This window comes from Mauremys mutica, chromosome 5 (assembly GCF_020497125.1).
Source record: "Mauremys mutica isolate MM-2020 ecotype Southern chromosome 5, ASM2049712v1, whole genome shotgun sequence".
Taxonomy (NCBI): domain Eukaryota; kingdom Metazoa; phylum Chordata; order Testudines; family Geoemydidae; genus Mauremys; species Mauremys mutica.
Genome location: NC_059076.1, coordinates 144242626 through 144270351, shown reverse-complemented (window position 1 = coordinate 144270351; position 27726 = coordinate 144242626). Strand labels below are relative to the sequence as shown.

At 59.4% G+C, this 27726-nt stretch overlaps 1 protein-coding gene across 2 annotated transcripts; it reads right to left on the bottom strand.

Annotated features, from left to right (window-relative positions):
• Window positions 1–206: 206 nt before the first annotated feature.
• LOC123371922 (retinol dehydrogenase 11-like) lies at window positions 207–27115 on the bottom strand. Of its 2 annotated transcripts, XR_006580012.1 has the most exons (7): window positions 26858–27115; window positions 16565–16804; window positions 10838–10927; window positions 9259–9447; window positions 4220–4326; window positions 3576–3680; window positions 402–540 (listed from the first exon to the last, which is right to left on the bottom strand). XR_006580012.1 is itself a non-coding variant. In XM_045019799.1 (6 exons), the coding sequence occupies exons 1-6, from the start codon at window positions 27012–27014 to the stop codon at window positions 346–348; spliced, it is 978 nt and encodes a 325-aa protein (XP_044875734.1). In that variant the 5' UTR covers window positions 27015–27108; the 3' UTR covers window positions 207–345. The 2 variants fall into 2 exon arrangements, 1 of the variants encoding a protein (XP_044875734.1); XM_045019799.1 differs by lacking the exon at window positions 3576–3680 and having other exon boundaries at window positions 207–540; window positions 26858–27108.
• Window positions 27116–27726: the final 611 nt, after the last annotated feature.

Below are 27726 nucleotides of genomic sequence, written 5' to 3'. Positions count from 1 at the left end.
GGGTCAATTGTGTAGCTGATGGTCCTTAATGGGCCATCAAGCCAGCTAGGCAGGGCTAACACCAGCTTGTCTGGGATATTTCCCAGAAGCAGAGCATAATACAAAATACAGACAGTACAGAGCCAATACTTATAACATCAACTACAAAATGATACACAGACATACAGACAGCATAATCCTAACCAGCAACCTAGAACCTGGTCTTAGACACCTCATATGACCCCCTTTACCTAAGATTCGGTGTCACTACAGGACCTTGGTTGCAACCCATGTTCTATATGGTCCCAGTTTATATCAATAACGTCACAGCGGGTGCTGCAGGGCAGGGGCGACAGGCTCCATTGTTCACATGCGCCCGCTCTCCGCGAGGCCCGTCAGTCGCTCCGACTCCTCCCACAGCTTGCGGGCCAGGCCCAGGTCGCGGGCAGCCGCAGAGGGGAGCACCAGCCTGCAGTCGCTGTCGAAGTACTTCCCCGTGATGCCTGCGACCTCCTCCGAGACGGCGCAGTAAATGGCGCTGGCTGCTCCCTCCTCGGCGGACTAGAGAGAAGAGGGGGCTTAAACGCAGGCTCAGCAGCGGCTCCCCACCACACCAGCCCCCCGCAGGCCCCAGGCACTGCACGGACCCCACCTGGCGGCACCAGAGGGGCAGAGCTCAAGCCCCCCACCGAGGCTTTCATGCCATCCTGGCCCCACAACTGCAGAGCAGGGAGCAGCGAGTGGGAGCAGGGCCCTGGAGCAGGGAGGGAGGGACAGCAGGGCCCGGGCACAGTGTGGGGCGGGGCAGGGAGCAGGTGAGAGTGTGGGCGAGGGGCAGGCAGTAGGCAAGGGTGGGGGTGGGGGTGAGGGCAGGCAGTAGGTCGGCATGAGGGGACAGGCCATGGGGGAAGTTGTGGGGAGCAGGGCTCAGGGCTGCTAGGGCAGAGGGTTGAGTTGCGGGGGGCTGAGGGCAGAGCATGAGGGGTTCAGGGGGTGGGAGGGGGGTCAGGGCTGGGGATTGGGATGCGGGGGTGAGGGGTTCAGGGGGCGGGAGGGGGGTCAGGGCTGGGGATTGGGATGCGGGGGTGAGGGGTTCAGGGGGCGGGAGGGGGGTCAGGGCTGGGGATAGAGATGCGGGGGTGAGGTGTTAAGGGGGTGGGAGGGGGGTCGGCTGGGGAGGGGGATGCGGGGGTGAGGGGTTCAGGGGGCGGGAGGGGGTCGGCTGGGGATTGGGATGCGGGGGTGAGGGGTTCAGGGAGCGGGAGGGGGGTCAGGGCTGGGGATTGGGATGCGGGGGTGAGGGGTTCAGGGGGTGGGAGGGGGGTCAGCGCAGGGGATTGGGATGCGGGGGTGAGGGGTTCAGGGAGCGGGAGGGGGGGTCAGGGCTGGGGATTGAGATGTGGGGATGAGGGGTTCAGGGGGCGGGAGGGGGGTCAGGGCTGTGCATTGGGATGCGGGGGAGAGGGGTTCAGCGGGCGGGAGGGGGGTCAGGGCTGGGGATTGGGATGAGGGGGTGAGGGGTTCAGGGGGTGGGAGGGGGGTCGGCTGGGGATTGGGATGCGGGGGTGAGGGGTTCAGGGAGCGGGAGGGGGGTCAGGGCTGGGGATTGGGATGCGGGGGTGAGGGGTTCAGAGTGTGGGAGGGGGTCAGCGCTGTGGATTGGGATGTGGGGGTGAGGGGTTCAGGGGGCGGGAGGGGGGTCAGGGCTGGGGATTGGGATGCGGGGGTGAGGGGTTCAGGGAGCGGGAGGGGGGTCGGCTGGGGATTGGGATGCGGGGGTGAGGGGTTCAGGGGGCGGGAGGGGGGTCAGGGCTGGGGATTGAGATGCGGGGGTGAGGGGTTCAGGGGGTGGGAGGGGGGTCGGCTGGGGATTGGGATGCGGGGGTGAGGGGTTCAGGGGGTGGGAGGGGGGTCGGCTGGGGATTGGGATGCGGGGGTGAGGGGTTCAGGGAGCGGGAGGGGGGTCAGGGCTGGGGATTGGGATGTGGGGATGAGGGGTTCAGGGGGCGGGAGGGGGGTCAGGGCTGTGGATTGGGATGCGGGGGTGAGGGGTTCAGGGAGCGGGAGGGGGATCAGGGCTGGGGATTGGGATGCGGGGGTGAGGGGTTCAGGGGGCGGGAGGGGGGTCAGGGCTGGGGATTGGGATGCGGGGGTGAGGGGTTCAGGGGGTGGGAGGGGGGTCGGCTGGGGATTGGGATGCGGGGGTGAGGGGTTCAGGGGGTGGGAGGGGGGTCAGGGCTGGGGATTGGGATGCGGGGGTGAGGAGTTCAGGGGGTGGGAGGGGGGTCGGCTGGGGATTGGGATGCGGGGGTGAGGGGTTCAGGGGGCGGGAGGGGGGTCGGCTGGGGATTGGGATGCGGGGGTGAGGGGTTCAGGAGGTAGGAGGGGGGTCAGGGCTGGGGATTGGGATGCGGGGGTGAGGGGTTCAGGGGGCGGGTGGGGGGTCAGGGCTGGGGAGTGGGCTGCGGGGGTGAGGGGTTCAGGGGGCAGGGGGGGTCGGCTGGGGATTGGGATGCGGGGGTGAGGGGGTGAGGGGTTCAGGGGGCGGGAGGGGGGTCAGGGCTGGGGATTGGGATGTGGGGGTGAGGGGTTCAGGGAGTGGGAGGGGGGTCAGGGCTGGGGATTGAGATGTGGGGGTGAGGGGTTCAGGGGGCGGGAGGGGGGTCAGGGCTGGGGATTGGGATGCGGGGGTGAGGGGTTCAGAGGGTGGGAGGGGGGTTGACTGGGGATTGGGATGCGGGGGTGAGGGGTTCAGGGGGCCAGAGGGGGGTCGGCTGGGGATTGGGATGCGGGGGTGAGGGGTTCAGGGGGCGGGAGGGGGGTCAGGGCTGGGGATTGGGATGCGGGGGTGAGGGGTTCAGGGGGCGGGAGGGGGGTCAGGGCTGGGGATTGGGATGCGGGGGTGAGGGGTTCAGGGGGTGGGAGGGGGGTCAGGGCTGGGGATTGGGATGTGGGGGTGAGGGGTTCAGGGGTGGGAGGGGGGTCAGGGCTGGGGATTGGGATGCGGGGGTGAGGGGTTCAGGGGGCGGGAGGGGGGTCAGGGCTGGGGATTGGGATGTGGGGGTGAGGGGTTCAGGGGGCGGGAGGGGGGTCAGGGCTGGGGATTGGGTTGCGGGGGTGAGGGGTTCAGGGGGCGGGAGGGGGGTCAGCTGGGGATTGGGATGCGGGGGTGAGGGGTTCAGGGGGTGGGAGGGGGGTCAGGGCTGGGGATTGGGATGCGGGGGTGAGGGGTTCAGGGGCGGGAGGGGGTCAGGGTTGTGGATTGGGATGCGGGGGTGAGGGGTTCAGGGGCGGGAGGGGGTCAGGGCTGTGGATTGGGATGCAGGGGTGAGGGGTTCAGGGGGCGGGAGGGGGCTCAGTGCTGGGGCAGAGGGTTGGGGTGCAGGGGGTGAGGGCTCCAGCTGGGGGTGCAGGCTCTGGGGTGGAGCCGGGGATGAGGGGTTTGGGGTGCAGGCTGCCCCGGGGCTGCAGCAGGGAGAGAGGACTCCCCCCAGCCCTCTCTCGCCGCAGCAGCTCCGGGGCTGGGGAGCGGCGCCTCTCCCCGCCTGCGCGGCCCTGGCTAGCCTGCTGTGCGGCCGCGGGGCCGGGCAGCTTACAGGGAACTTAGGTCCTGGCCTCGCCTCCACCGCAGCTCTGGCCGGGGCAGCAGGGCCAGGTTCTCTGGTCTCTTCGGGCGCAGCGTTCAGGCCCCGTCACGGCCCCTGTGCATGGAGGGGAGGAGGGCTGCTTAATGGTGGAGGGTTCGAATACCCCCCAAGGGACCTGGCTCAGTCCTGCTCAGAGCAGAGGGTGACGTGCCCTGGAGGTGGGAATTCGGGGAATGCCTCCCACTACGGCTGCTGCTACTCCCCCGGCGTTTGCTCAGGGACACTCCCGAGGGACCCCGGCAATGCCCCCACCTCCCTGTGTGACTCCCTCCCTGCAGCACCCTGGCACTCCGGCCCTGTGCGCCAGGAGCTCCCCTGCCTGGCCCCTCAGCCAGCCCCACTGAGCTAGACCCCAGGGGCAGGGTGCGGACCGAGGCTTTGGGGATCCCGCTGTACGTCAGCCCACAACAGAGCCAACTGGAAACTTGGGCCCTGCCCCCGAGGGGCTGCGCTAGTCACTTGCTGGCCCTAACCTGCCCCCGTCCCGTGGGGCGAGCGGGCTGCCAGAGCAGCCCATGCCCTCCCGGCCCCCCACTTCTGGGCCTTGGGGAGACTCCATCCTGGGCCCCCCACTGCCCCACCTTTGCACGCACCATTATGAAGATCGCGACGATGCTGAAAAGCAGGCGAATCAGCCAGTTGAAGTGGCGCATGATTTCTGTGTTCACAATGCCGGGGTTGAGGGAATTGGCCGTCACCCCTGCAGAGGAGCAGAGCCAGTCAGTGCATGGGCTCTGGGGACAGCGGGGGGGTGGGGGCCCTATAGTCAGACCCCCCCGGAGCCCTGAGGGGTCGGGGTGAGTTTTGTACTCGCAGGCCCAGAGCCAGGGGCCCGTTTATTCCTCGAGCAGGTGCCGCCCGGACACGCTCCAACGTGCCTTCCCCAGCCTGGGAGGACACCTGCCCCGGGGGGTCAGGCCCTTTCAGGGGACCCCGACTGAGCCCCACCTCCCCGTGCGGGTTGGGTCAGGTGACCAGGCCTCACAGGATGATGGGGGGGTAAATTAGGAGCGAGGAAGGAGCTGAGGGCAGGCTCCGGCGGCACCTCCCCAGCAGCAAGCTCTGGGGAACGGAGAGACAGCTGGGTTCGGGGGAGCACGAGGCCCCCAGGGGCCGGGACGCAGCTCTCCATGCCAGCCAGGTGGGATGGCCTGGAGCCATCGGCAGGGCTGGGCAGGAGCAGCCCTTCCGCGGGTGCTGGGCCGGGCAGCCTGGCGAAGGCGGCTGGGCGTCTCTAGGGGGTTCAGCTGTTCCTTGATGCTAGTAACACAGGGCCAGCCAGGCGAGTGACTCAGAAGCCCCAGGTATCATGGCCTGTCTGGCAGCAGAGACACCGGGCAGGGCCAGGGTCTGGCACAGATGGGGCAAGACCTATCCCAGCCCCTTCTCATGGGATTCGCCCGCCTGGGTGAGTCTCATGCTTCCAGGGTGAGGCAGGCTGGGAACGCCCACAGCTGCACCCCAGCTGGCCCGTCCTTCCCTCGGAGAGGCTGTGGGGTGCAGGAGCCTGTGCCAAACTGCCATCAGCGCCCCCCGCTGCCCACACCCCACTGGGACGCCAGCCCTGCTTCTGTGTGTCACCACGGTGCCGTGCCAGTGACCGAAACCCTGAGCCACCCCGTGGCTGCAGCAGTGGGGCTCTTCCTACAGGGCGGAGGGAGCAGGCAGTGGGGAAGCCATGCCTGGGGGGCAGGGGGGAGCTATCCCGGCAGCCGATGCGATTTCTGGATTAGGCCGTCCGGGACGGTGGGAAATCACTTCAGCGGAGCAGAGACCGTCCCGCCCTGCACGGGGCGTGCAGCAGGGAGCGGAGCCGTGTCTCTCTCATAGGGACTGAGGCGTCCCCTGGTGCCGATGGCTCTAAAGGTAATAGGTAATAATTGGAGATAGGCTAATCTCCTAGAACTGGAAGGGACCTTGAAAGGTCATTGAGTCCAGCCCCCTGCCTTCACTAGCAGGACCAATTTTTGCCCCAGATCCCTAAGCGGCCCCCTCAAGGATTGAACTCACAACCCTGGGTGTAGCAGGCCAATGCTCAAACCACTGAGCTATCCCTCCTCCCTCTGCTTCCTCAGAGTGGTTCTGCGATGCCTGGCTCCCAGCCCTGCTGCCCGGAGCAGCGGCAGCTCTCCCCCAGGTGATCGCTCACCACCAGGGCACCTTGCCCAAGGCCAGCCCCCAGCCTGGTGTGCTCAGCAGGGCACAGACGCTGTTGGGAAAGGCTTGTGGGTAGAGCAGGCAGGGCCACGTGGCCTCTGTTTCCCGGGTTTCTGACGTTTGAGTTTTGCTGAACTCAGCATTCGGGACGAGCCCGAGATACCTCAGGGCAGCCTGACCTCTGCAGGTGTAACCCACACACCTCCTGGGTCCCCGCTAGTGGCACCAAGACCACTTCAAGAGAGAGAGACAATGAGTCTGCTTAACAGCCAGCTGGCCTTTAGCTCATGCAATAGCAGCTCATGCACTGAAGTCCCAGGTTCAATCCCGCCCGCCGACGCCCGGGGTCTGTCGGGGTTACACGGGCGCAAAGGGTTTGTCAGTACCTGATGGTTAGGCCAGCTCAGATGCAGAGACAGGTTAAAGTAGGGGCCCCTTGCAGACGGTGGCTGCTGTAGTATCCCTGGGGGAGCTCATAGAACCGTCGAGTTAGAAGGGACTGCAGGGGTCTGGTCTAACCCCTGCCCAGATGTGGTGTGCCTGACCCATCCCAGACAGACGGCTCCAGCCTCCTTTGGAAACCCTCCAGCGAAGGAGCTTCCATGACCTCCCGAGGCGTCTGCTCCACTGTTCTTAGAGTGAGGATGTTTTTCCTGAGATTTAATCTGCTGTGCTGGAGTCTTCCAAGTATCTGAAGTCCACTGTCATGTCCCCCCTTAATCTCCTCTTTTCCAAACTAACATACCCGTTTCTTCAGCCTTTGCTCAGATGGCTGCATTCCAGCCCTTTGATCAGCTTTGTTGCTCGCCCCTGGAGCCTTTCCAGTTTCTCTACATCCTTTCTATACAGTGGTGACCAGAACTTCAGCTGCGGCCTAGCAGCACCAAGTGGAGCAATACTAGCGCCTCCTGTGACCTGCACGCGCGGCCTCTGTTACTGCAACCTAAAACTGCATTTGCTTTTTCTGCAACAGCATCGCATTGCTGACTCACGTTGAGGCTGGGCTCCACCCCGACTCCCCGATCCCGCTCAGCAGTGCTGCTGCCCGGCCCCTTCTGCCCCATTCTGTATCTGTGCATTTGTAGCACCTCACATTTGCCTTTGTTGAATTTCATGTTATTGCCTAAAGTCCAGTTCTCCAATTTATCAAGATCCCTCTGGATTTGAGCTCTAGCCTCCGAAGTGTCTGCAACCCCCCAGCCTTGTGTCATCTGCAGGCTTGATCAGTCTGCTCTGTATTCCTACCTCCAGGTTATGAATAAAGATGTTAAATAACGTCGGGCCCAGAACAGAGCCCTGTGGACCCCCACTTGAGCCCTCCCTCCAATCGGACATCATTCCATTAACAGTTACTCTTTGTTTGTGGTTGTTTAGCTAATTATGTATCCACCTAACGGTAGCTGTGCTGAGCCCACAGTTCTCCAGCTGCCTTCTCAGAATGTCACGTGGGACTGTGTAAAACGCCTTGTTAACATCCAGGTAGATTCTGTCCACCACTTTTCCCTCATCCACTACATCAGCTGCCCTGTCAGAGACGGAAATCCAGACGCTGTTGGGAAAGGCTTGTGGGTGGAGCAGGCAGGGCCAGGTGGGAAAGGAAATCCAGCTGGTTTGGCAGGATTTGTTCTTGGTAAGTCCATGGTGGCTGCTAGTGCTCACCCCTCCATCCTCCCGGTATTTGCAGAGGGATGTTTTATACAGGGCTGTAGTAGCTTCCCGGGTATGGAGGACAGGCTGACTGGTCTGTAGTTCCCTGACTCCTCCGTTTTCCCCTTTTTAAGGATGAGCACTGCCTTAGCCCTTCTCCAGGCTTCCGGGACCTACCTCGCCTGTCAGCCATGAGTTTGTAAATATTATTGCCAGTGGCACCAAGATTTCTTCAGCCAATTCCTTCAGAGCCCTGGGGTGAATGGCACCAGCCCTGTTGATTTGAATTCAGTCAACTTACTCAGAAGATCTCTGGCATGTTCTTTACTTCTCCGGATCTGCATCCCTTCCCCTGTGTAGCCTGTGGTGACGTGGCTAGCTGTCTGGTCAGATGATACTTTTGTGAGCAGACTGAAGCAAGGTAGGCATTGAGCAGCTCTGCCTTCCTATCATCTTCCGTTACCAGCTCCCCTGCTCCGTTGAGCAGCGCACCCACTCCGTCCTAGTGCTTTCTTTTGTGTGTGACGTATTTGGAGAACCCCTTCTTCTTGTCTCTAGCATTCCTTGCCAGTTGTAACTCCTTCCTTGCCGTGGTTTTCCTGATTTTGTCCCTGCACACTCACGCTGCCCCATGTATAGTTCCTTGGTGACGTGCCCCTCCTTCCATTTCCGAGCTAGATCCCTTTTCGTTTTTAAAAGCTCCCTGGTACCCAGATCCTCCAGGTCAAGACCAAGGCCCAGAGACCTAGTGGGAGCCACTGGAGGTCACTTGCTGCCTGGGAGACGCAGTGTGTAATACATTCTGCATCAGCTGCAGGTTCTGAGTGGCCTTCAGGTGCACCCTATGTGGAACTAGTGGCACTGACCCACCTGGAACAATGAACAAGAGCCCCGACTTTTGGCTAGCTTCTCAGGGCACGGAGGGCAACACTGTTATCCCCACGGGTATAGAAAAAATCAGAACCCCAGAGATAGATTTCAATGAGACTTAGGCACCAAAATACTTTGAAAATCTGGCCGTTGGGTCTTGATTCCACTGCAGCATCAAGAGAGGGCTGGAAATGTACATGGACGATGAGAACAACCCGAGTTACAGAAATAAAAGCTGGTAATTCCTGCTGCCTGATTAGCCCAGCCTGGCCCCAAACCATCGCCAGTGGGGCCACATGGGAATTGCTGGGAAGTCAAACCCCACCCCACTCCCTGGGGTACATGCCGGACCCCTGGCAGCTGCTCACCAAGCCCTAGGCAATGTCCACGGTGCGCTGTCCTCTCCAGCGCCGCAAGCAGCGGAAGGGCTGGAAGAGCTCGCCATGGAACGAGCAGCCCCGGGCGCAGCCAGCCCGGGAAGCAGGCGAGCTCTCCTGCAAGGAGACTGCCCCACGCCCCACTCCTTACGCATTTCCTGCACAGCTCACAGCCTCCCGGGTGAGGAGGCGGTGGCGCCCAGCAGCATCTGTTCCTTACCTCGGGGAGTCACGCCCTTGACAGCCTTGGTGAGTAATTTGGACATGTTGCAAGCGGAGACTCCCCTCCTCCCCGCTCCCTCGGTCCCACGACTGGGGCGCGGCTGCCCAGCGGAACAGGAGTCGGGGCACAGCACCCACAGCAGCGGGAACCGGGCCCGTGGGTGCTTGCCGGACAGGCCTGTCTGCTGGGTCGGCGCCGCCGGCTCACAGTGCCAATGGCCATCACTTCCCTTTCTGCCCAGGTGCTGCATCAATCCAGGGGGACGTGAGGAGCGAACGCAGCTGTGGGGGGGTCAGGAGGGGCCCGGGGCCCAGGGTGCTTGGGGGTGCTGGCCCCGGGGGGGAGGGGTCACACTGACCCGTGCCCTGCAGCCTCCTGGCCAGCTCGCTGGTGAACAGGATGTTCATGAGCTTGGTGTTCCTGTACGAGTGGTCGAAGCTCTTGGGCCTCTCCTCCCCGGTCAGGTGCTTCACGTTGGCCGTGCCCTGGGCGTGTCTGAAGGACGAGACGGTCACGATGCGGGCGGGAGCGGAGCCCTTCATGGTGTCTGTGCGGGGGAGGCAAAGCGAACAGGCTCATGTCGGGGGGGCGGTGCAGGAGGCTCCCACGTGGTAAGGAGGCAGCCGGGGAGAAGCCCCAGCTCAGACAGACCCTTGGGCAGCAGACGGGGAGTCAGCTGGCAGCCCCGGCACAGCCAGCACAAGGCCTGGGTCCATGCCCCAGGGGAATGCCAGGGGCAGCAGGGCAGCCCCTCCCCCAGCCCAGCGAGCACCCAGGGCCCGTGCAGCCCCTCCCCCAGCCCAGCGAGCGCCCAGTGCCCGTGCAGCCCCTCCCCCAGCCCAGCGAGCGCCCAGTGCAGCCCCTCCCCCAGCCCAGCGAGCGCCCAGTGCAGCCCCTCCCCCAGCCCAGCGAGCACCCAGTGCCCGTGCAGCCCCTCCCCCAGCCCAGCGAGCGCCCAGTGCAGCCCCTCCCCCAGCCCAGTGATGGCCCAGTGCAGCCCCTCCCCCAGCCCAGCGAGCGCCCAGGGCAGCCTCTCCCCCAGCCCAGCGAGCGCCCAGTGCCCATGCAGCCCCTTCCCCAGCCCAGCGAGCGCCCAGTGCAGCCCCTCCCCCAGCCCAGTGATCGCCCAGTGCAGCCCCTCCCCCAGCCCAGCGAGCTCCCAGTGCCCGTGCAGCCCCTCCCCCAGCCCAGCGAGCGCCCAGTGCAGCCCCTCCCCCAGCCCAGTAATCGCCCAGTGCAGCCCCTCCCCCAGCCCAGCGAGCGCCCAGGGCAGCCCCACCCCCCGCCCACCTGTGCCCAGTGCAGCCCCTCCCCCAGCCCAGCGAGCGCCCAGGGCAGCCCCTCCCCCAGCCCAGCAGAGCCCAGTGCAGCCTCTCCCCCAGCCCAGCGAGTGCCCAGTGCCCAGAGCAGCCCCTCCCCCAGCCCAGCGACCACCCAGTGCAGCCCCTCCCCCATCCGAGCTTGTGCCCAGTGCAGCCCCTCCCCCAGCCAGCGTGTGCCCAGTGCAGCCCCTCCCCCAGCCCACCAAGTGCCCAGTGCAGCCCCACCCCCAGCCCAGCAGAGCCCAGTGCAGCCCCTCCCCCAGCCCAGCAAGTGCTCAGGTCCTGGGGCAGCCCCTCCCTCAGCCAAGCATGTGCCCAGTGCAGCCCCTCCCCCAACCCAGCGTGTGCCCAGTGCAGCCCCACCCCCAGCCCAGCAGAGCCCAGTGCAGCCCCTCCCCCAGCCCAGCGACCACCCAGTGCAGCCCCTCCCCCAGCCCAGCAAGTGCTCAGGTCCTGGGGCAGCCCCTCCCCCAGCCGAGAATGTGCCCAGTGCAGCCCCTCCCCCAGCCCAGCGAGTGCCCAGGTCCTGGGGCAGCCCCTCCCCCAGCCGAGCATGTGCCCAGTGCAGCCCCTCCCCCAGCCCAGCGAGTGCCCAGGTCCTGGGGCAGCCCTTACCCAGAAGCAAATTGGTCAGAAGAAAAGGGCCCAGGTAGTTGGTGGCGAACATCTGCTCCAGCCCCTCGGCGGTGATGGAGAACGGCAAACCTGGGAGAGAGAGAGGAACGGACTGGCACAGAGAGGCCCTGGCTGGGCAGTCGGGGGTGGGCACCATTCGGATTCGTGCCCCCTGCCTGCCACAGCCCCAGGCTGAGCTGAGCCCCCTGCTTTCTGCTAAGCTCTGTCTGTTCACTGGTGCCAGCCCCCGGCCGGGCTCTGTCCTGCAGGCACCCAGGCTGAGCTGAGCCCCCTGCTTTCTGCTAAGCTCTGTCTGTTCACTGGTACTGGCGGGACAGGCTGAACGAGTACGAAGCGAAAGGACTCGTGACGGAGCTCAAGGGCTGGGCTCAGACCGGGCCGGGGTAAGGAGAACGGCACAGAACCAGAAATCAGGGGATCAGGATTGGTGCGCTGGAAGCTAGACCTTGCTGCTGGACAGGAGAACGAGGGGATGGGCTGGGACTTTAACAGCAGCAGCAGCTCCAGCCTGTCTCAGCTAAAGTCTTCTCCTTTCCCTGGCAGCACAGTTAGCACCAGCTTTCGCTGGTTTCTCTTCTTTGCCGTATCTTTAATAACCGGCTAAACGGACGTTTAATGGGGTGTTTGCCATGGCACTAAGTGGCTGAGGTCTGTGGGTACCAAACTCCAAACCTGTTTTAAACACTGTGTAATGTGGCTGCGTTACAGTAACACCTTTAGCCCATATATTTCATCGAAATTAATACATTTCTGGCACCCAGTGTGGTGCCTAGAGGGTTAATACATACTCGGAAGCCAGCACCTCAGCAAACCTGGAGGTTGCTTATCAGTACCCGGAGGTTCTTCGAGATGTGCGGTCCCGGTGGGTATTCCACGCGTGGGATAGGCATGAACACCTGGGCCTGAGGCCAGAACTTTCTTAGCAAGCCACGTCTGTTGATCCGCACGTGAACCTCCTGCTCCAAACTGAGGAGCCGTGCAGCCTGGTGCCTCTCCAGTTCCTTCTCTTACAGCAAATCCAGATAATCGGCAGTAGAGGGGCTGGAGAGTGGGTGTGGGATACAGATGGGACCACACATCTCAAAGCCTCCATTTCTTCTTCAAGTGCGCAGGAGCTTAGCAAGCAGTGACCGACCAGGAGGTGGGTGGGAGGAGGCAGACGTGATAGCTGTCTGTAGGACTGCTCTGCCCACAGCTAGATCTGCAGTAGGAGGCTGGACCAAGGCATAACATCTCATGAAGGAAGGTGTGTAGGGCACTCCGGGTGCCTGCCGTACCTATCTCTGGCAGAGGGTACGTCTCTCGGGGATGCAGCACAGGTTGCTTGAGTTCTGGTGGAATGTGGGCTAGCTGGTAACAAAGAATAAGGCAGCCAGGGGTCTATATCAAAAGCCACTGCTCAGATAGAGCCTGACCCCTTGATCTCTCTGCTATGGAACAAATAGTTGAGGTGTCTTTTGTCCTTTGTGGATAAAAGGCCAGTGCCCTTCAGATGTCCAGCCTCCTCTCTTAAATGCAGCCTCCTCTCTTAAACTGAGCCCCACGGTTTAGGAAACAAATACTGTTAAGTGGATGGTTGGAGTCGTCTGAAACTACTGTAGGGATGAATCTTGGGTGTGGGCGCAGCGAGAACTTTTCTTTACGGAAGGTAGCATCTGGCAAATCCACCGTGAGCGCTCCCAGATCACTGGCTTCCGGCTTATGGTGTTGCGACTAGAAAGGCCACTTTCATAGACAGATGGGCCATGGAGCACGTGTCTAGGGGTTTGAAGGGGGATCTAGCGAGAGCTGAAAGAATGAAATTGGAGGTCCCACAGGGCGCAAACGTCACCAAAGGTCGGAGAGGCTGAGGGAACTGGGATTGTTTAGTCTGCAGAAGAGAAGAATGAGGGTGGATTTGATAGCAGCTTTCAACTACCTGAAGGGGGGTTCCAAAGAGGATGGAGCTCGGCTGTTCTCAGTGGTAGCAGATGACAGAACAAGGAGCAATGGTCTCAAGTTGCAGTGGGGGAGGTTTAGGTTGGATATTAGGAAACACTATTTCACTAGGAGGGTGGTGAAGCACTGGAATGGGTTACCAAGGGAGGTGGTGGAATCTCCTTCCTTAGAGGTTTTTAAGGTCAGGCTTGACAAAGTCCTCGCGGGATGATTTAGTTGGGGATTGGTCCTGCTTTGAGCAGGGGGTTGGACTAGATACCTCCTGAGGTCCCTTCTAATCCTGATCTTCTATGATTCTATGATTCTAAGGATTGAAGAAGCCCCTGTAAAAATCCAATTGTGCCAGGATGAGAGAAGATCACGCAGCTATCAACACGAGGATGAAATGTTGCTAAATGCACCAAAGAGAACCAAGAGATCTACAGACTTAAGGGTAAGTGGATATTCCAGGACAGCAGGGACCCAAGCAGCTCTGGAGATAATGGGCGTTGCTGAGCTCAGGAGGAGAAATGCCTCCATTTTGCTGAATAACATTTCCTAGTTGAGTCTTTCCTGCTTTGGTTGAGGATGGTTTGCATCCTGTTGCAACATGAGCGCTCTACAGCAGATGCCCATCCAACTGCCAGGCTCGGAGCGGCCGTGTTTCTGGATTGGGGTGCTTGGAAGTGCCCGTGGGTCATGTTAGAAGGTCCAAAATGGACAGATGTTTGTGAGCGTGGAGCTGAGAGCTTCAGTAGATGCATAAAGCAGAACTGTCTCAGCCAGTTAGGCACAATAAGGATGACTCAAGCGCTGTTCTAGCAGATTTTCCGTAGGACTCAGGGTATTAATGGAATGGGAGGAACGGGAAGGCACACCTCAGAGATCCTTCCAGGATAGTAGGAAGGCCTCTCTCTCTCTCTCTCTCTCTCTCTCTCTCTCTCACCTAAGAAGACAAAGGAACCAGCCCTTTGACTTTGGGGGGATCTGGATCTGAGAATTTGGTCACTCTGTTGCTGGGAACATGTGGTGAGGGTTTCAGCTTGAATCAAGTCTAGTTTGTTAAGTTTTAGCTACTAGGAAGATTTTTTTCTTTATTTCTCTTGTACCCATTTCTGACTTAAATGCCTTACACTTGTACTCAATTAAAACCTACCTCTTTGGAGCTAAATAAACGTCTTGTATTTTTTTAATCTAAACTAACCCAGTGTTGTGTTTGAACGGAGCTGTTTGGGTAACTGCAGTTAAAGCAACGAACTGCTGGATACTAACCCTTTACAGGGACAACAGCCCTCTACTGTCTGAGCTGCCCCGGAAAGGGCTGGACATGCAGAACACATGATTTGGGGACAATCTGGGACCGAGAGTCACCCTGTAGGTCATGACCAAGGCTGGTGGAAGCCAGAGAGTGGCTGCTGTGTTGCTGCCTGGCTCAGAGGTGCTGGACCAGGGCTGTAGCTATGCACAGAGCATTGTGAGGTGCCCCAGGTTGCAGAGCAGATGGTGTACAACCCCTCACTGGTCTGGACTGCATCCCCAACGTGACACCTTCTCTTTAGGCTAAAAGTCTTAGCCTCCATTCCCAAACTCATGCATGGTGGGGCACTGCAGACTAAACAATCCCAGTTCCCTCATCCTCTCCTCGTAAGCCATGTGCTCCAGCCCCCTGATCATTTTCCTTGCCCTCCGCTGGACTCTTTCCAATTTGTCCACTTCCCTTCTGTAGTGGGGGCCCCAAAACTGGACTCAGGACTCCAGCTGTGACCTCAGCAGTGCCGAATAGAGGGGAATAATCACTTCCCTCGACCTACTGGCCATGCTCCTACTAATGCAGCCCAATATGCCATTGGCCTTCTTGGCAACAGGGGCACACTGCTGACTCCTATCCAGCTTCTCGTCCACTGTGATCCCCAGGTCCTTTTCTGCAGAACTGCTGCTTAGCCACTCGGTCCCTAATCTGTAGCAGTGCCTGGGATTCTTCCATCCTAAGTGCAGGACTCTGCACTTGTCCTTGTTGAACCTCTTTTTTGTCCCTATATGATTGTTTTTGTATTTGTTTTGTTTTTGTTTTTATTGATAAGCTATGCATGGGGGAAAGGTCTGAGTTAGGTGGACACATCTTAAGGTCCTTGTGGCAGACAGAAGTTTGGCCCCCAGAAATCTCACACTGACCCACTCAAAGACCACTCCAGACTTTGGTAAGGATTGTTTTGGGGTGCTCTGCTAACCGGTGGCAGACGTGTATAAGTGCTGGAGACTAAATAAAGTAAAAGCTTTAAGTGGAAGCACTCGTTTGCCCTGTTTATACCATCCACCCATCAGGGCAAGGAGCACAGGCAGGGGCTGGGCAGACGGGGCTGGGCAGATGTGGCTGGCGCGTGGCACAGGGTAGGGGGGTTCTGCTGGCAGGGGCTGGGCAGACATGGCTGGCGCGTGGCAGAGCAGAAGGGGGTTCCGCACACAGCGTCTGGGCAGATATGGCTGGTGCGTGGCACAGTGGAGGGGGGTTCCGCACGCAGGGGCTGGGCAGACGTGGCTGGTGCGTGGGCACAGGGAAGGGAGGTTCTGCTGGCAGGGGCTGGGCAGACGTGGCTGGTGCGTGGCACAGGGGAGGGGGGCTCTGCTGGCAGGGGCTGGGCAGACGTGGCTGGTGCATGGCACAGGGGAGGGGGGTTCCGCACCCAGGAGCTGGGCAGATGTGGCTGGTGTAAGGCACAGGGGAAGCGGGTTCTGCTGGCAGGGGCTGGGCAGACGGGGCTGGCACAAGGCACAGGAGAGGGGGGCTCTGCTGGCAGGGGCTGGGCAGACGTGGCTGGTGCGTGGCACAGGGGAGGGGGGTTCCACACGCAGGGGCTGGGCAGACGTGGCTGGTGTAAGGCACAGGGGAGGGGGGTTCCGCACGCAGGAGCTGGACAGACGGGGCTGGCACAAGGCACAGGAGAGGGGGGCTCTGCTGGCAGGGGCTGGGCAGACGTGGCTGGTGCGTGGCACAGGGGAGGGGGGTTCCACACGCAGGGGCTGGGCAGACGTGGCTGGTGCGTGGGCACAGGAGAGGGGGGTTCTGCTGGCAGGGGCTGGGCAGACGTGGCTGGTGTAAGGCACAGGGGAGGGGGGTTCCGCACGCAGGGGCTGGGCAGACGTGGCTGGTGCGTGGGCACAGGGAAGGGGGGTTCTGCTGGCAGGGGCTGGGCAGACGTGGCTGGTGCGTGGGCACAGGGGAGGGGGGTTCCGCACGCAGGGGCTGGGCAGACGTGGCTGGTGCATGGCACAGGGGAGGGGGGTTCCGCACGCAGGAGCTGGGCAGACGTGGCTGGTGCACGGCACAGGGGAGGGGGGTTCTGCTGGCAGGGGCTGGGCAGACGGGGCTGGCACAAGGCACAGGGGAGGGGGGCTCTGCTGGCAGGGGCTGGGCAGACGGGGCTGGTGCGTGGCACAGGGGAGGGGGGTTCCACACGCAGGAGCTGGGCAGACGTGGCTGGTGCGTGGCACAGGGGAGGGGGGTTCCGCACACAGGGGCTGGTCAGACAGGGCTGGCCATGTGGCACAGGGGAGGGGGGTTCTGCTGGCAGGGGCTGGGCAGACATGGCTGGCGCATGGCACAGGGGAGGGGGTTTTCACACGCAGGGGCTGGGCAGACGGGGCTGGCACGTGGCACAGGGGAGGGGGGTTCTGCTGGCAGGGGCTGGGCAGACATGGCTGGCGCATGGCACAGGGGAGGGGGGTTCTGCTGGCAGGGGCTGGGCACACTCTGCTGAAGGCCTGTCCCCATCCCTACGCGACGTCACCAACCTGCGACTCCAGCGTTATTGACCAGGATGTCCAGCCGCTTCTCCTCCTGCCGGATCTGCTTGGCAAAGTGCCGGATGGAGGCCATGTTGCTGATGTCCACGATCCTCAGAAGCACGTTTGGGTTCCCGGTGGCCCTCTGGATTTCCTCCACCGCCGCCTGCCCCCGCTCTCTGCTGCGGCAGGCGAGGATGGTGCGGGCGTTCCTGCGGGCCAGGTCCAAGGCCACGTATTTCCCGATCCCTGTGGACACACACAGGCCTGTGTCACATGGTGACGCTCTAACTTCGCCTTCTCCCTCCAGGACTCAGCCCCTTTGTCTGCCCCAGTGCCCGACATTGCGCTGCCGCGCCCCTGCCAACGGGCGCCCCCGCCCCGGTCACTCGCGAGTGAGCAGGGTGCAGGACACGCCGCGGGGGGCTGTTTTCCTGCAGGTATCGCAGAAGAACTGGGTTTGCAGGAAGGGTTGAGCAGAGGGGCCGAGGCAGCGTGGCAGGAAGGAGAGGGAGCCCGGGGGAAGCAGCCAGGTAGGAGCAGAGGCTTCCAGCTGCAGCCAGGCTGGCCCAATGGCAGCTGGAGTCCTGCAGACCCCAAGGTGACCACGGGAGGTGGTGGGGAAGGGGCAGCCTGGGGGAGATTGGTAGGGGGCAGGACGTGCTTAGGGAGGCAGGTGGGCAGAGCAGCCTCGGGGGCACTCTGGGGTGGGCAGTCGGAGAGGAGGAGGCAGGACGGGAGACAGGCCGAGGGTATTAGCTGCAGCAAGGGAAGGAAAAGGCCAAGGCCTAGGGACGCGAGACACAGGCGAAAGCTGGGCCCTGGTGCCCTGCCCGTAGGAACAGCCTCCCCCAGGCCCAGCAGCAGGGCTGGCTGCTAAGAGGGGCCGAGCATGGCACTGATCGACTCACACTGCGCGGGGCAGTCGGAGCAACTTGGAGGATGCAGAGGAGCCGACTCCATGGGTGCTGCGGGGCTGGCGCACCCATGGGGGAAAATGAGTGGGTGCTCGGCACCCACCGGCAGTCAAGCTCCCCTCTGGGGCCGGGGGGGTGGGGTGGGGGCAGGGAGAGCGAGCTGGTCCTGCTCCGTTCCGGTTTCTGACTCCTGGCTACGGCTCTGACCCTTCGGCTGAGGCTTTGGCTTCTGACTCCAGTTCTGCCCTTCGGTTTGGCACCTCAGCTCTGACACCAGCTTCACCCTGGGACTGACTCCTGATTCCTGAATCTACACTTGGCATTTCTCTGGGCTTCCAGCACAGGCGCCAGGCCAGGTCCTGCTGCACCCCTAGGTAGGGGCCAAGGCCCTGGCCGCTTGCAGTCTGAGCACCCTGCAAAGAGCAGACGTAGGAAGGGTGCAGGCTGAATGACGAGGAGGTCTCTTCTGGAACCACCACAGCTGGAGCCCTGCACCCATAGGTGCGGACTCTGTGGCTGCTCCAGCCCTGGAGGCAGGCCGGGGGTGGGGGCTTGGAGGAAGGGGTGGAGTGGGGGTGGGGCCAGGGGCGGAGGTGGGGCAGGAAGAGGCAGCGTGGAGGCGGGGGCTTGAGGAAGGGGTGGAACAGGGGGTCGAGCACCCCCCCAGGTAGAGAGGAAGTTGGCGCCTATGCCTGCACCCCCTTCCAATGACTCGTAGCCCAAAGCGCAGCCAGCCACTGACACCACTTCTGGCAAGGACTCAGTGGTTCTTTTACAGCTGAGGAACCGCCCAGCCGAGGGGCCCGGAGCGATCCAACGAGGGCAGGAAAAGACGTGTGTGACGGTGCTGCCCGGGGAGCCAGCGGAGGTCACTCAATCAGGGTGAACTGCAAACCAAACGGGGCAGACAAACCCCAACGCTGGTGGTTGTTCCAATACTTAGATTTACCAACCAGCACAGAACAGCTTCTGTAGCACCTCACTGGTCACTTAGAAGCCCAAACCCCGCAGTTCCCTTAAAGTGCCCAGCCTCAGGCCTCCGGCCAGACACACCTGTCAGATATGATGATGATTCCTGAGAATCTTACTTCATCATATAAAAGGAAAAGTTCTTCCAATCCCAAAGGATCAGCCACATACCCAGGTCCAATTATAACTTAGATCTTACCCAAAATACACGCTATAGCCAATTCTTAGTAACTAAGCTAAAATTTATTAAAAAAGAAAAGAGAGAGAGAGTTGGTTGAAAGATCAATATACAGACAGACTTGAATTCAATTCTTGAGGTTCAGATACAAAGCAGAGGTGAGCTTGTAGTTGCCAAAAGTCCTTTTAGAAATAGTCCATAGGTTATAGTCCAATTTCCATATTCAGGGTGACTCCAGTCAATGACTGGGGATCTCAATCCTTATGGCTTAAGGTTTCCCCCTCTTGAAACCCAAAGCAGATCTGAGATGAAGCAGGATCGTGTCCCAGGCTTCTTATACATTTCCAGCAGCCTTTCGGCCTGAGAAAACAATGGGCTTAACTCCTTCTCCCAAACATCCTGGCAATTAGCACAGGGGAATTTATCCATTAAACAGTTCAGATACAGGTTAGCACAACCTTCAAAGAGACACACAGACAATAATACCATTTCACTCAAGTATCATCATAAATGTTAATATTCCTTTTTTGATCTTTGAATTAAAATTATAGCAATAGACAAAACTTGTTTGCTGACATCCCAAGACCTGAGCAAACATCTCCCCTTCTACCTCTACCAATGCAGACTTGCATTTCAAAGCTCTAGTCATTTACAGATCTTCCTAACCTGTCCTCAAGGTTCACCCATGGGTCAGGTCAGTCTATGAGTTAATTAACTCTTTCTGGCCCTGTCACCTTTCAATGAGATATTATATCACACTTATAACGTCACAACGTGCATCAGCCAACCCCCTTGAACCGGCTCCTTCCCTGCTATACGACCCCAGGTAATCTGCCAGATCCCGAGCCAATGCAGAGCAACCAAGTTCCACCCCAGCTCTCCGCCGATGAAACGGACCGGCGCTGAACTCTAGGACTCTACCTGTGCTATGGGGAATCCAAGCATTTTGCCCAGCCAAGAACCTCTGCCCCTCTGGGTCAGACAACTCCAGGTCCCAGGTCCAGCGGCAGGGGTCAGTACCTCACTCCACCACACCGTGAGCCACCTCATGGGTATCCTGACACCCCTAACCGGAGCACCACTCCACTTCGTCTGACCCGCCCTTTCAGCCCCCTGCAATGCCCAGCCTCGGCTTGGAGGCACTGCTCAACTCGGGCACAGCTGGTAACTTTATTGATCAAGAAATTGTCAAGGGTCATCAGCTTCCTACCCCGCACAAGGACTCCCCTCAGCTGGTTCAGACCATTGAGGGGTCACTTCTCTCTTCGGGGCGGTGCAGAGAGGTCAGCAGCAGCAGCGGTCACAGGGAATCATGCACTTCAGGGCGATCGGGGCCCCACATTCACCAGCTGTCCTTGGTGTCCCTTGGCTTGTTGGCCATGACTCCCTAATCGGCTGGTAATCACTGCTCACTGCAGTGCCAGCGAGATCGTCTCCCGAGCCCCTGGCCACAGCTGACCATGCTCTGGGGTTCGCTCCAACCCCCGAGATGCCAGGAGAGGCAAGCAGCAGGCCCCAACACACAGAAGATTCCTGTCAAATACCTGGAATTTGCCAAGGTGTTTGACAGACTGAAGTCAGGCCCCCTACCACCCCACCACCATGACAACTGCCCTACTGAACTCGGCCCGGGAACAGAGGTTCCCTTCGGATGCGTTTACGCTCTCTCTGAGCCACAGCTCCAAGCCCCCTGGGAATAGCTGGAGGAAAACCTGTGGAAGGAATTTAACCTTGGTGTCTCTCTATTCTTGGTAGCCAAGAAGAATGGTTCTCTCCAACCCTGCATCGAAGACCTGCCGCTAAATCAAATCACAGGATGCAATTGGTATCTCTGTCCCCTTACTAATGAGTTCATGCAGAGACTCCTTCTCACAGACTCAGTCCTGGATGGAGCATATAACGTGGTCAGAATCAGCGAGGGGACGAGCCTGAGAGCGCTCTGAACCAAGTACGACCTTCTTAAATATGTGATCATGCTGTTTGGCCTCTGTAATGCTCCCACTACCTTCCAGTGTTTTACAAATGACATTGTTAGGGATATCCTTGGTCAGATCTAGAGGACGTTCTCATCTTCTCTGCAAATCAAGAGCTCTGTGACCGCTATGTATGTATCGTTCCAGATAGACTTTGTCAGAACGAACTCTGTGCCAAGCCCAAAACGTGGGACTTTGACAAGGACACAGTGGAGTTCCTAGGTTACATCACATCCCCGGCAGAATTAACCCTGGACCTCAGAACAGCAGTAACCACAGAGTGGAAGGCAACATTTAATGTGTGTTGTGTGTGGGGCGGGGGTCAGTGATTCTTGGGCTTTGCCAACCTTAGCAGGCAATTCATTAAGGGGTTTGTTATGCTGCACTCCATATGTTTTATGGAAATATGCTAATGAGTGTGAATATAATTGAAGGGTTCGAATCCACGTGCATTTTATATAACAACCTGGTCTATGGATTTGTGCCAGCTCTTTTCCAGACCCAAAGTCCAGAGTTTGGTCAAGAGACCAAAGGCCTAGCAAATAGTGATTAGCTAAGAGAAAGCTGGGTAAAAAAGGTAACTGCCTTTGCTAAGACATGCTTGGTCAGTAGAAATGTCAAATGTGGAAGCAATAACTGAATAATTGTTTCATTATGTTTCAAATTAAACAAAGGATCCCTGTTTCTATTGTGTTAGTCTCTTCTGTAGGGAACATTCTTCCCACAGATCCAACCCTGAGGTTATGAGAAGTTGGCACATGTCAGTATAAGATATGGCTTCCTTCCACCTCCCTTCCCAGGGACCAATGCCTGCCTTAAGACATAAAGGGGACAATCTTTATTGCCATATACTTTCACTGTTTCTTTGCTTTAACCCCTAGGAATGTACCTGTTGGACAATCAAAGAAACTGCTCCATTCCTATGGACCCCAAATCAGAATTCAACATAGATATTTTATACTAATAATATTTTATCAAAGTATTAATTAAATGTTAATTTGCTAACTTAAAACCATGGTTGGAGACATTATGAACTGGAAATGGACTTTATGCAAAAGGTCTCTAGTAAGGTATCATAACAAAGCTTATAATGTACTGAGTGTGATCATCCTATTTGTATGAAGGTATCACTCCTGTGTCTGAAACTAGGCATATGACGTATAGCTCTGAGGCCTATTGTAGTTATGCAAAGTGGGGGCCATTAATGGTGGTTTGGAAGCTTGATGGCTCCCATCAACCAGGACAACTGACTGCAGACGGCTGTTTACTTGCAGGCCTTCCTGTGAGTCAGGCCGGGAAGAATGGAGGTTTGGGGTCTCACAGGACATGTGACCATGTCACCTGCTACTGGAATCCAGCTTAAACCTGGGGCTTTTCCATTGAGACAAAAGATTCCCACCTTGTGCCAAAGCCATATAAGGGGGTGGAACAGACCAAAGGGGGCTGCCGTCATGAGAAATCCCCGAGCTACCACCTGAGCTGGAGCAAGGGCTGTACCGGGGACAGGATCGGGCCCAGACTAGGAAGGAGTCTAGTCTGTGAAAGAAGCTCATTGGCACATCTCGGAGGGTGAGATTTACCTGTAATCAGTTTCTTAATGTATTAGGCTCAGACTTGCGTGTTTTTGCTTTATTTTGCTTGGTGAGTTACTTTGTTCTGTCTGTTATTACTTGAAACCACTTAAATCCTATTTTTTAAACTTAATAAAATCACCTTTGTTTATTAGTAAACCCAGAGTAAGTGATTAATGCCTGGGGGAGCAAACAGCCGTGCATCTCTCTCCATCAGTGTTATAGAGGGAGAGCAATTTATGAGTTTACCCTGTATAAGCTTTATACAGAGTAAAACGGATTTATTTGGGTTTGGATCCCATTGGGAGCTGGGTGTCTGGGTGCTGGAGATAGGTGACTTGCTGAGCTGTTTTCAGTTAAGTCTGCAGCTTTGGGGGCATGGACCAGACCTGGGTCTGTGTTGCAGCAGGCTGGCGCGTCTGGCTCAACAAGGCAGGGTTCTGGAGTCCCAAGCTGACAGGGAAAACAGGCTCAGAGGTAATTCCAGCACATCACATGACAGTCCCAAAGGGATCTTTGTGACCAAACCCATCACAGTGGCGTAGTCAGCAGGATCTGTGCACAGCTGATTGCTTTGAGACACTCGTAGTGATTTTAAGTGAGTTTTAAGTGTGGTGGCTGGAGAACAGGGGAGGCTATCCAGCTGGGGATGCCTTGACGGAGCATATTAACCCTGAGCCCCAGGAGTGTGTGTTGCTGTACTGTGCGGAGCCTGGCACCGTTTGTTTGCACCAAGCTAGGAACCTTGTAACGATCACTGTGTGTGCTCGAAAAGCAACACGTTGTACATCACTTTTTACATCGGCCCCCTGTAACATCACCAAACCGACATCGCTGAACCGTAACAGGAGAAACGGGGGCGAGGGAGAAGTGTGTGAGACGGTGTGTGTGTGCGTCAGAGAGAGACAGTGTGTGTTGGGGGAGTGTATGTCGGCACGCTGTCTCTTTAAATTCAGACAGCAACTGGCAGCAACCAAGCCTGAGGTAGAAGCTGGTGCACAGACAGCTGGTGTCCCCCTGTCCTCTCACCCCGGCTCAGCAGAGGCTGGTACACGGGGAGGGAGGCACCCTGCAATCAGCCCCTGCCTCCCTCCCCGAAACAGCAGCCCACCTGCCTGCCTGCCGCTGTGGTCCTAGTCCCAGGAGAGCAGGATTCTGCGCTAACATTCTGATTCCCTCCGCGTTCTCCCGCAGCCCCAGGAGATCTGCGTTCGCTGCCGGGAGCCGGCGGGCTCAGCGGGGGCAGTAGCTACGGGAGCCGTCCATGCTGAGCCGCAGACCCGCCAACAGCAATTCCGGGCCCCAGGGTGGAAGAGCCACTGGGCTGTCGCTGCGCATTGTGCAGGGCGGGCTGGAGCTGGGCCCCATGGCACACACACACCAGCCGCGCCCGCGCTGACGCAGTCCGCCTGACATCTGGGCGGTGCCACGCCTGTGCCACTGGTGCCCAGCGAGCTGCTGCCGGCTGCACTGCTGGACACGCTCTTCTGGCACGGCCAGGGCTTCCACCTGCCCACCCGGCTGCCTTCGCCCCACCGGTACCACCCCGCGAGCGCCTTGGAGCCAGCGGCCCAGCCGGGCAATTGAAAAGGGCCCTGGGCTCCCAGCCTCCACTGCTGCTCGCCTGGGGCCCTGGGCAATAGCCCCCTTTGCCCCCAGCCCCCGTCAGCAGGCCTGCTGAGCAGTTTCAAACTTCCTGGGAGCCTGACAGGGGAGGGGCACCTGCCTATGTTCCTGGATGCAGGGCAGCGGGGTTCAAAACGGTCACGGTGGGCATTGTGGGATACCTCCTGGAGGCCGGTTACGGCGATGTAATGAACACAGTGTCTACACTGATGCTTTGTCGAGCTGACTTTGCTCCACGCCTCTTGGCGAGGTGGTTTGGTTTTATCGGCGGGAGGAGCATCGTGGCGTGTACACCTCCTCGGCTCTGTTGGCAAAGTGGGCTTCTGTCCACAAACCTGTGCCCTGTAGGCAAGGCCTCGGCCAACCGGAGAGCTCTCTCCCGGCAGCTCAGAGATCTTCATTACCGCGAGACAGTGGCGCAGCTCCGGCAATGCAGCATTTTACGAGGAGAGCAACCCGAAAACACCTGCCAAGTCTGGGAAGCAGCTAAACCAGTTCCTCAGAGACAAGCCAAGCTGACACCTCACCCAGGTGTAACCAGGCCAAATGGGCCATCACAGCTACCAGCGATTCACTGGCAGGAAAAGGGGGACACGCAACCAAATCTGCATTTTAAAAAGAAACGGCTGGGGGTTCCCATCCACACAGACTGTCTCCTGAACCTCAGCTGGAGATGCTTCTCGAAGGAAGGGCAGACAGCCCCCAATCATTCCTCCCTTTCTCTCTTCCCACAGCACCCATGACACCCGAAGACCAAAAGCAGCAGCATCAGACAGGGGGAGGGATCCTGGCTGCACCCCTTCTGTTAACCCCTTCTCTGCCAGTGTGGGGCAGAGGCCCCATCACATAACCAGTTCAGACTTTGATGTCTCTTTACTTGTATTCTTGTAAATCTATCCTCGTGTAGCTAATAAACGTGTTTTATCTAAACCAGTGTGTTTGAACTGAAGTGTTTGGGAAGCTCCATTTGGGACGACAGGGTTGGTGTGTACGGGGGCACTGGGCAGTACCAGACACACATTGCCGGGGACATCTGGGCCTGGGCGGTTGCTGGTGTCGCTCTGCAGCGTAACGTACGAGTGGCTGGCTGCGGCTGCAGACACCATAAGAACATAAGAACATAACACCATAACTGGGCAATATACAAAAACCTGTAGGGGAACACTTCAACCTCCCTGGCCACACAATAGCAGATTTTAAGGTGGCCATCCTGCAGCAAAAAAACTTTAGGACCAAACTTCAAAGAGAAACTGCTGAGCTCCAGTTCATCTGCAAATTTGACACCATCAGCTCAGGACTAAACAAAGACTGTGAATGGCTTGCCAACTACAGAACCAGTTTCTCCTCCCTTGGTTTTCACACCTCAACTGCTAGAACAGGGCCTCATCCTCCCTGATTGAACTAACCTCGTTATCTCTAGCTTGCTTCTTGCTTGCTTATATATACCTGCCCCTGGAAATTTCCACTGCTTGCATCCGAAGAAGTGGGTATTCACCCACGAAAGCTCATGCTGCAAAACGTCTGTTAGTCTATAAGGTGCCACAGGATTCTTTGGTGCTTCTACAGAACCAGACTAACACGGCTACCCCTCTGATACATAACTGGGAGTAACTCACGCTGGTGGTTGGGTGGGAGCAGACCAGGAGTGGCAGCTCCTCCAGCGAAGCAGTGTAAAAGCCCCCCAGGTTAGCGAGCTGAGGGGACACCGCTGTTCGTCAGTCCAGATTGCCCCAGGCAGACGGTGCGATCCCTGTGGGGCGTCCCTGACCCTGTTCCAGGCAGGGAGCAGGTTTCTGGCGGGGGCTGGGAAGAGGTTTAAGCTAAACCCAAGCAGCCTCATCAGCCCAATCAGCACATGCCCCCGGAGCTCAGCACCGGCCTGGCTTAGATCCTGGCTGCAGTTAGAGCAGGGCCCCGTCCTGGCCACTCGGGGCCTTGGCGGAGTGGCTGGAGCGTCGCTAACAGCCACGTCCCCCCGTGGAGTTCAGAGCCCTGAGCAGGTGCTGCCGGGCTAGGCCGTGCCCTTGACAAGGCCGTCATTAACCGCAGGGAAAGCTGTTGCAGAGGGGAAGGAAGGGGAGGAGAGCAAAGGAGTGTGTGTGGGTGGGGGGGGTATTAACACATTGGTGCGGGGGTGGGGGAGGCGGGAATGATCAGCAAACGGCTTCCCTCCTGGTGGCATTGGGGCTCTGGGGCTAGCATTGGGCTGGAGAGGAGCAGGGGAAATTGAGGATTTGAACAGTCAGCTAAGGAAGGGGTGAGAGGCCCCCTGCCCTGTGTGAGCTATCCAGCCACCCCCCCTTTTTTGAGCCATCCAGCCCCCCCCAGCCCTCTGTGAGCCGTCCAGCGCTTCCCCCCGCCAATGCCACAGTACGAACCAGCTGCACTCCCCTCCTGTGCTCAGCCCCCCGCCCCGTCACCAGCCCCACCGCGCCCTCCTTCCCCTGAAACTCCACCTGCCGGGAGAGGAAGTATTCCCAGGCTGCGCTCAGGCATGCGGGGCCCTGTGGGGATCGGAGGCAGAACCAGCCCCTGCATGCACATGTGCGTGCACACGCATACAAATGCATCCACCTGCATGCACACGCATGCCCTCCCTGCACTGTTTATTTGCATTTCTCTTTTAAGCGACTGATTCCCCCGCAAGCTGGATCCCTGCGTTCACCTCACACACCATTGCTGCATGAATCCGGCCCTTAGTAACACTGTAAACCCCCGTCCCCGCCAGGCTCACTCTGTCTGGCAGCAGTGGTGGGTCCCTTTTCCTCTTTGTGAGCCCAGCCATGAGAGGGCACCACGGCCCACTCCCCCAGGCTGGGCGTATTGCTGTCCGGTCTCCCCCTCCCCACAGGCCCAGGGGAGCAGGGCTTGGGAGCCGCAAGGCGGGGGACCCCCAGCCACCTTCTTCCCCTCTCCCTGCCTGATGCTCCCTGCAGCCCAGCTGCTGCCACTGCAGACAGGGTGTGCAGGGAGTATGGAGAGGCTGGCGCCTCCAGCTGCTACTAGTGAACAGCCCCAAGCACTAGCCAGCCCCCCGGCTGCACCCAGGGGGCTGGGGCCAGACTCACCGCAGTTGGCTCCAGTGACAATGGCTGTCTTGCCCGTCAGGTCAGTGGGAGACATGCGTGGGTGCCAGGCCCCTTTTCTCCTGGCTCGGAGGAGCAGGGCCAGTGCCAGCACACACGCAGCCCAGCCCAGGTGGCTGCTGAAGCAGGAGAGCTCCATAGCAGTCTGCAAACCTCAACTCCTCCGGGCTAATCAGTGTGGTTAGTTCTCAGGGAGGCTGGCTGGCATCAGGAGCAGGGAGTCTCCCCAGCCGCCTGCCACACCCCAGGATGCATTTCCAGCTGGCTCAGGATCTGAAACTTCTGTCACGCACTCCGGGCTGCCACGCGGGGAGGGGCAAAGGGCAGGCTGATATCAGAACTGAGCACACACTGCCTGGCTGCAATGCCTGGCCACACCAGCCTCCCTCCAGTGATAATCACCCACAGTGAGGGGCCCGCGGTTTCCCACTGGGGGCCATTTCTGGCTGGGTCAACCCCCTGCCCCCGTCGGGGAGCCACAGACCCCGGCCCTTCCCCCCCTGGGGCAAATCCCAGCCAGCTCAACCCTCGTCAGGGAGCCACGGACCCCGGCCCTTCCCCCCGGAGCGAATCCCAGCCGGCTCAACCCTTGTCAGGGAGCCACGGACCCCGGCCCTTCCCCCCGGAGCGAATCCCAGCCAGCTCAACCCTCGTCAGGGAGCCACGGACCCCGGCCCTTCCCCCCGGAGCGAATCCCAGCCAGCTCAACCCCCGTCAGGGAGCCACGGACCCCGGCCCTCCCCCCCGGGGCAATTCCCAGATGGATCCAGCTCATGGGGGAGCCAGAGGAACCCCGGTCCTTCCCCCCAGGGCGAATCCCAGCCGGCTCAACCCTTGTCAGGGAGCCACGG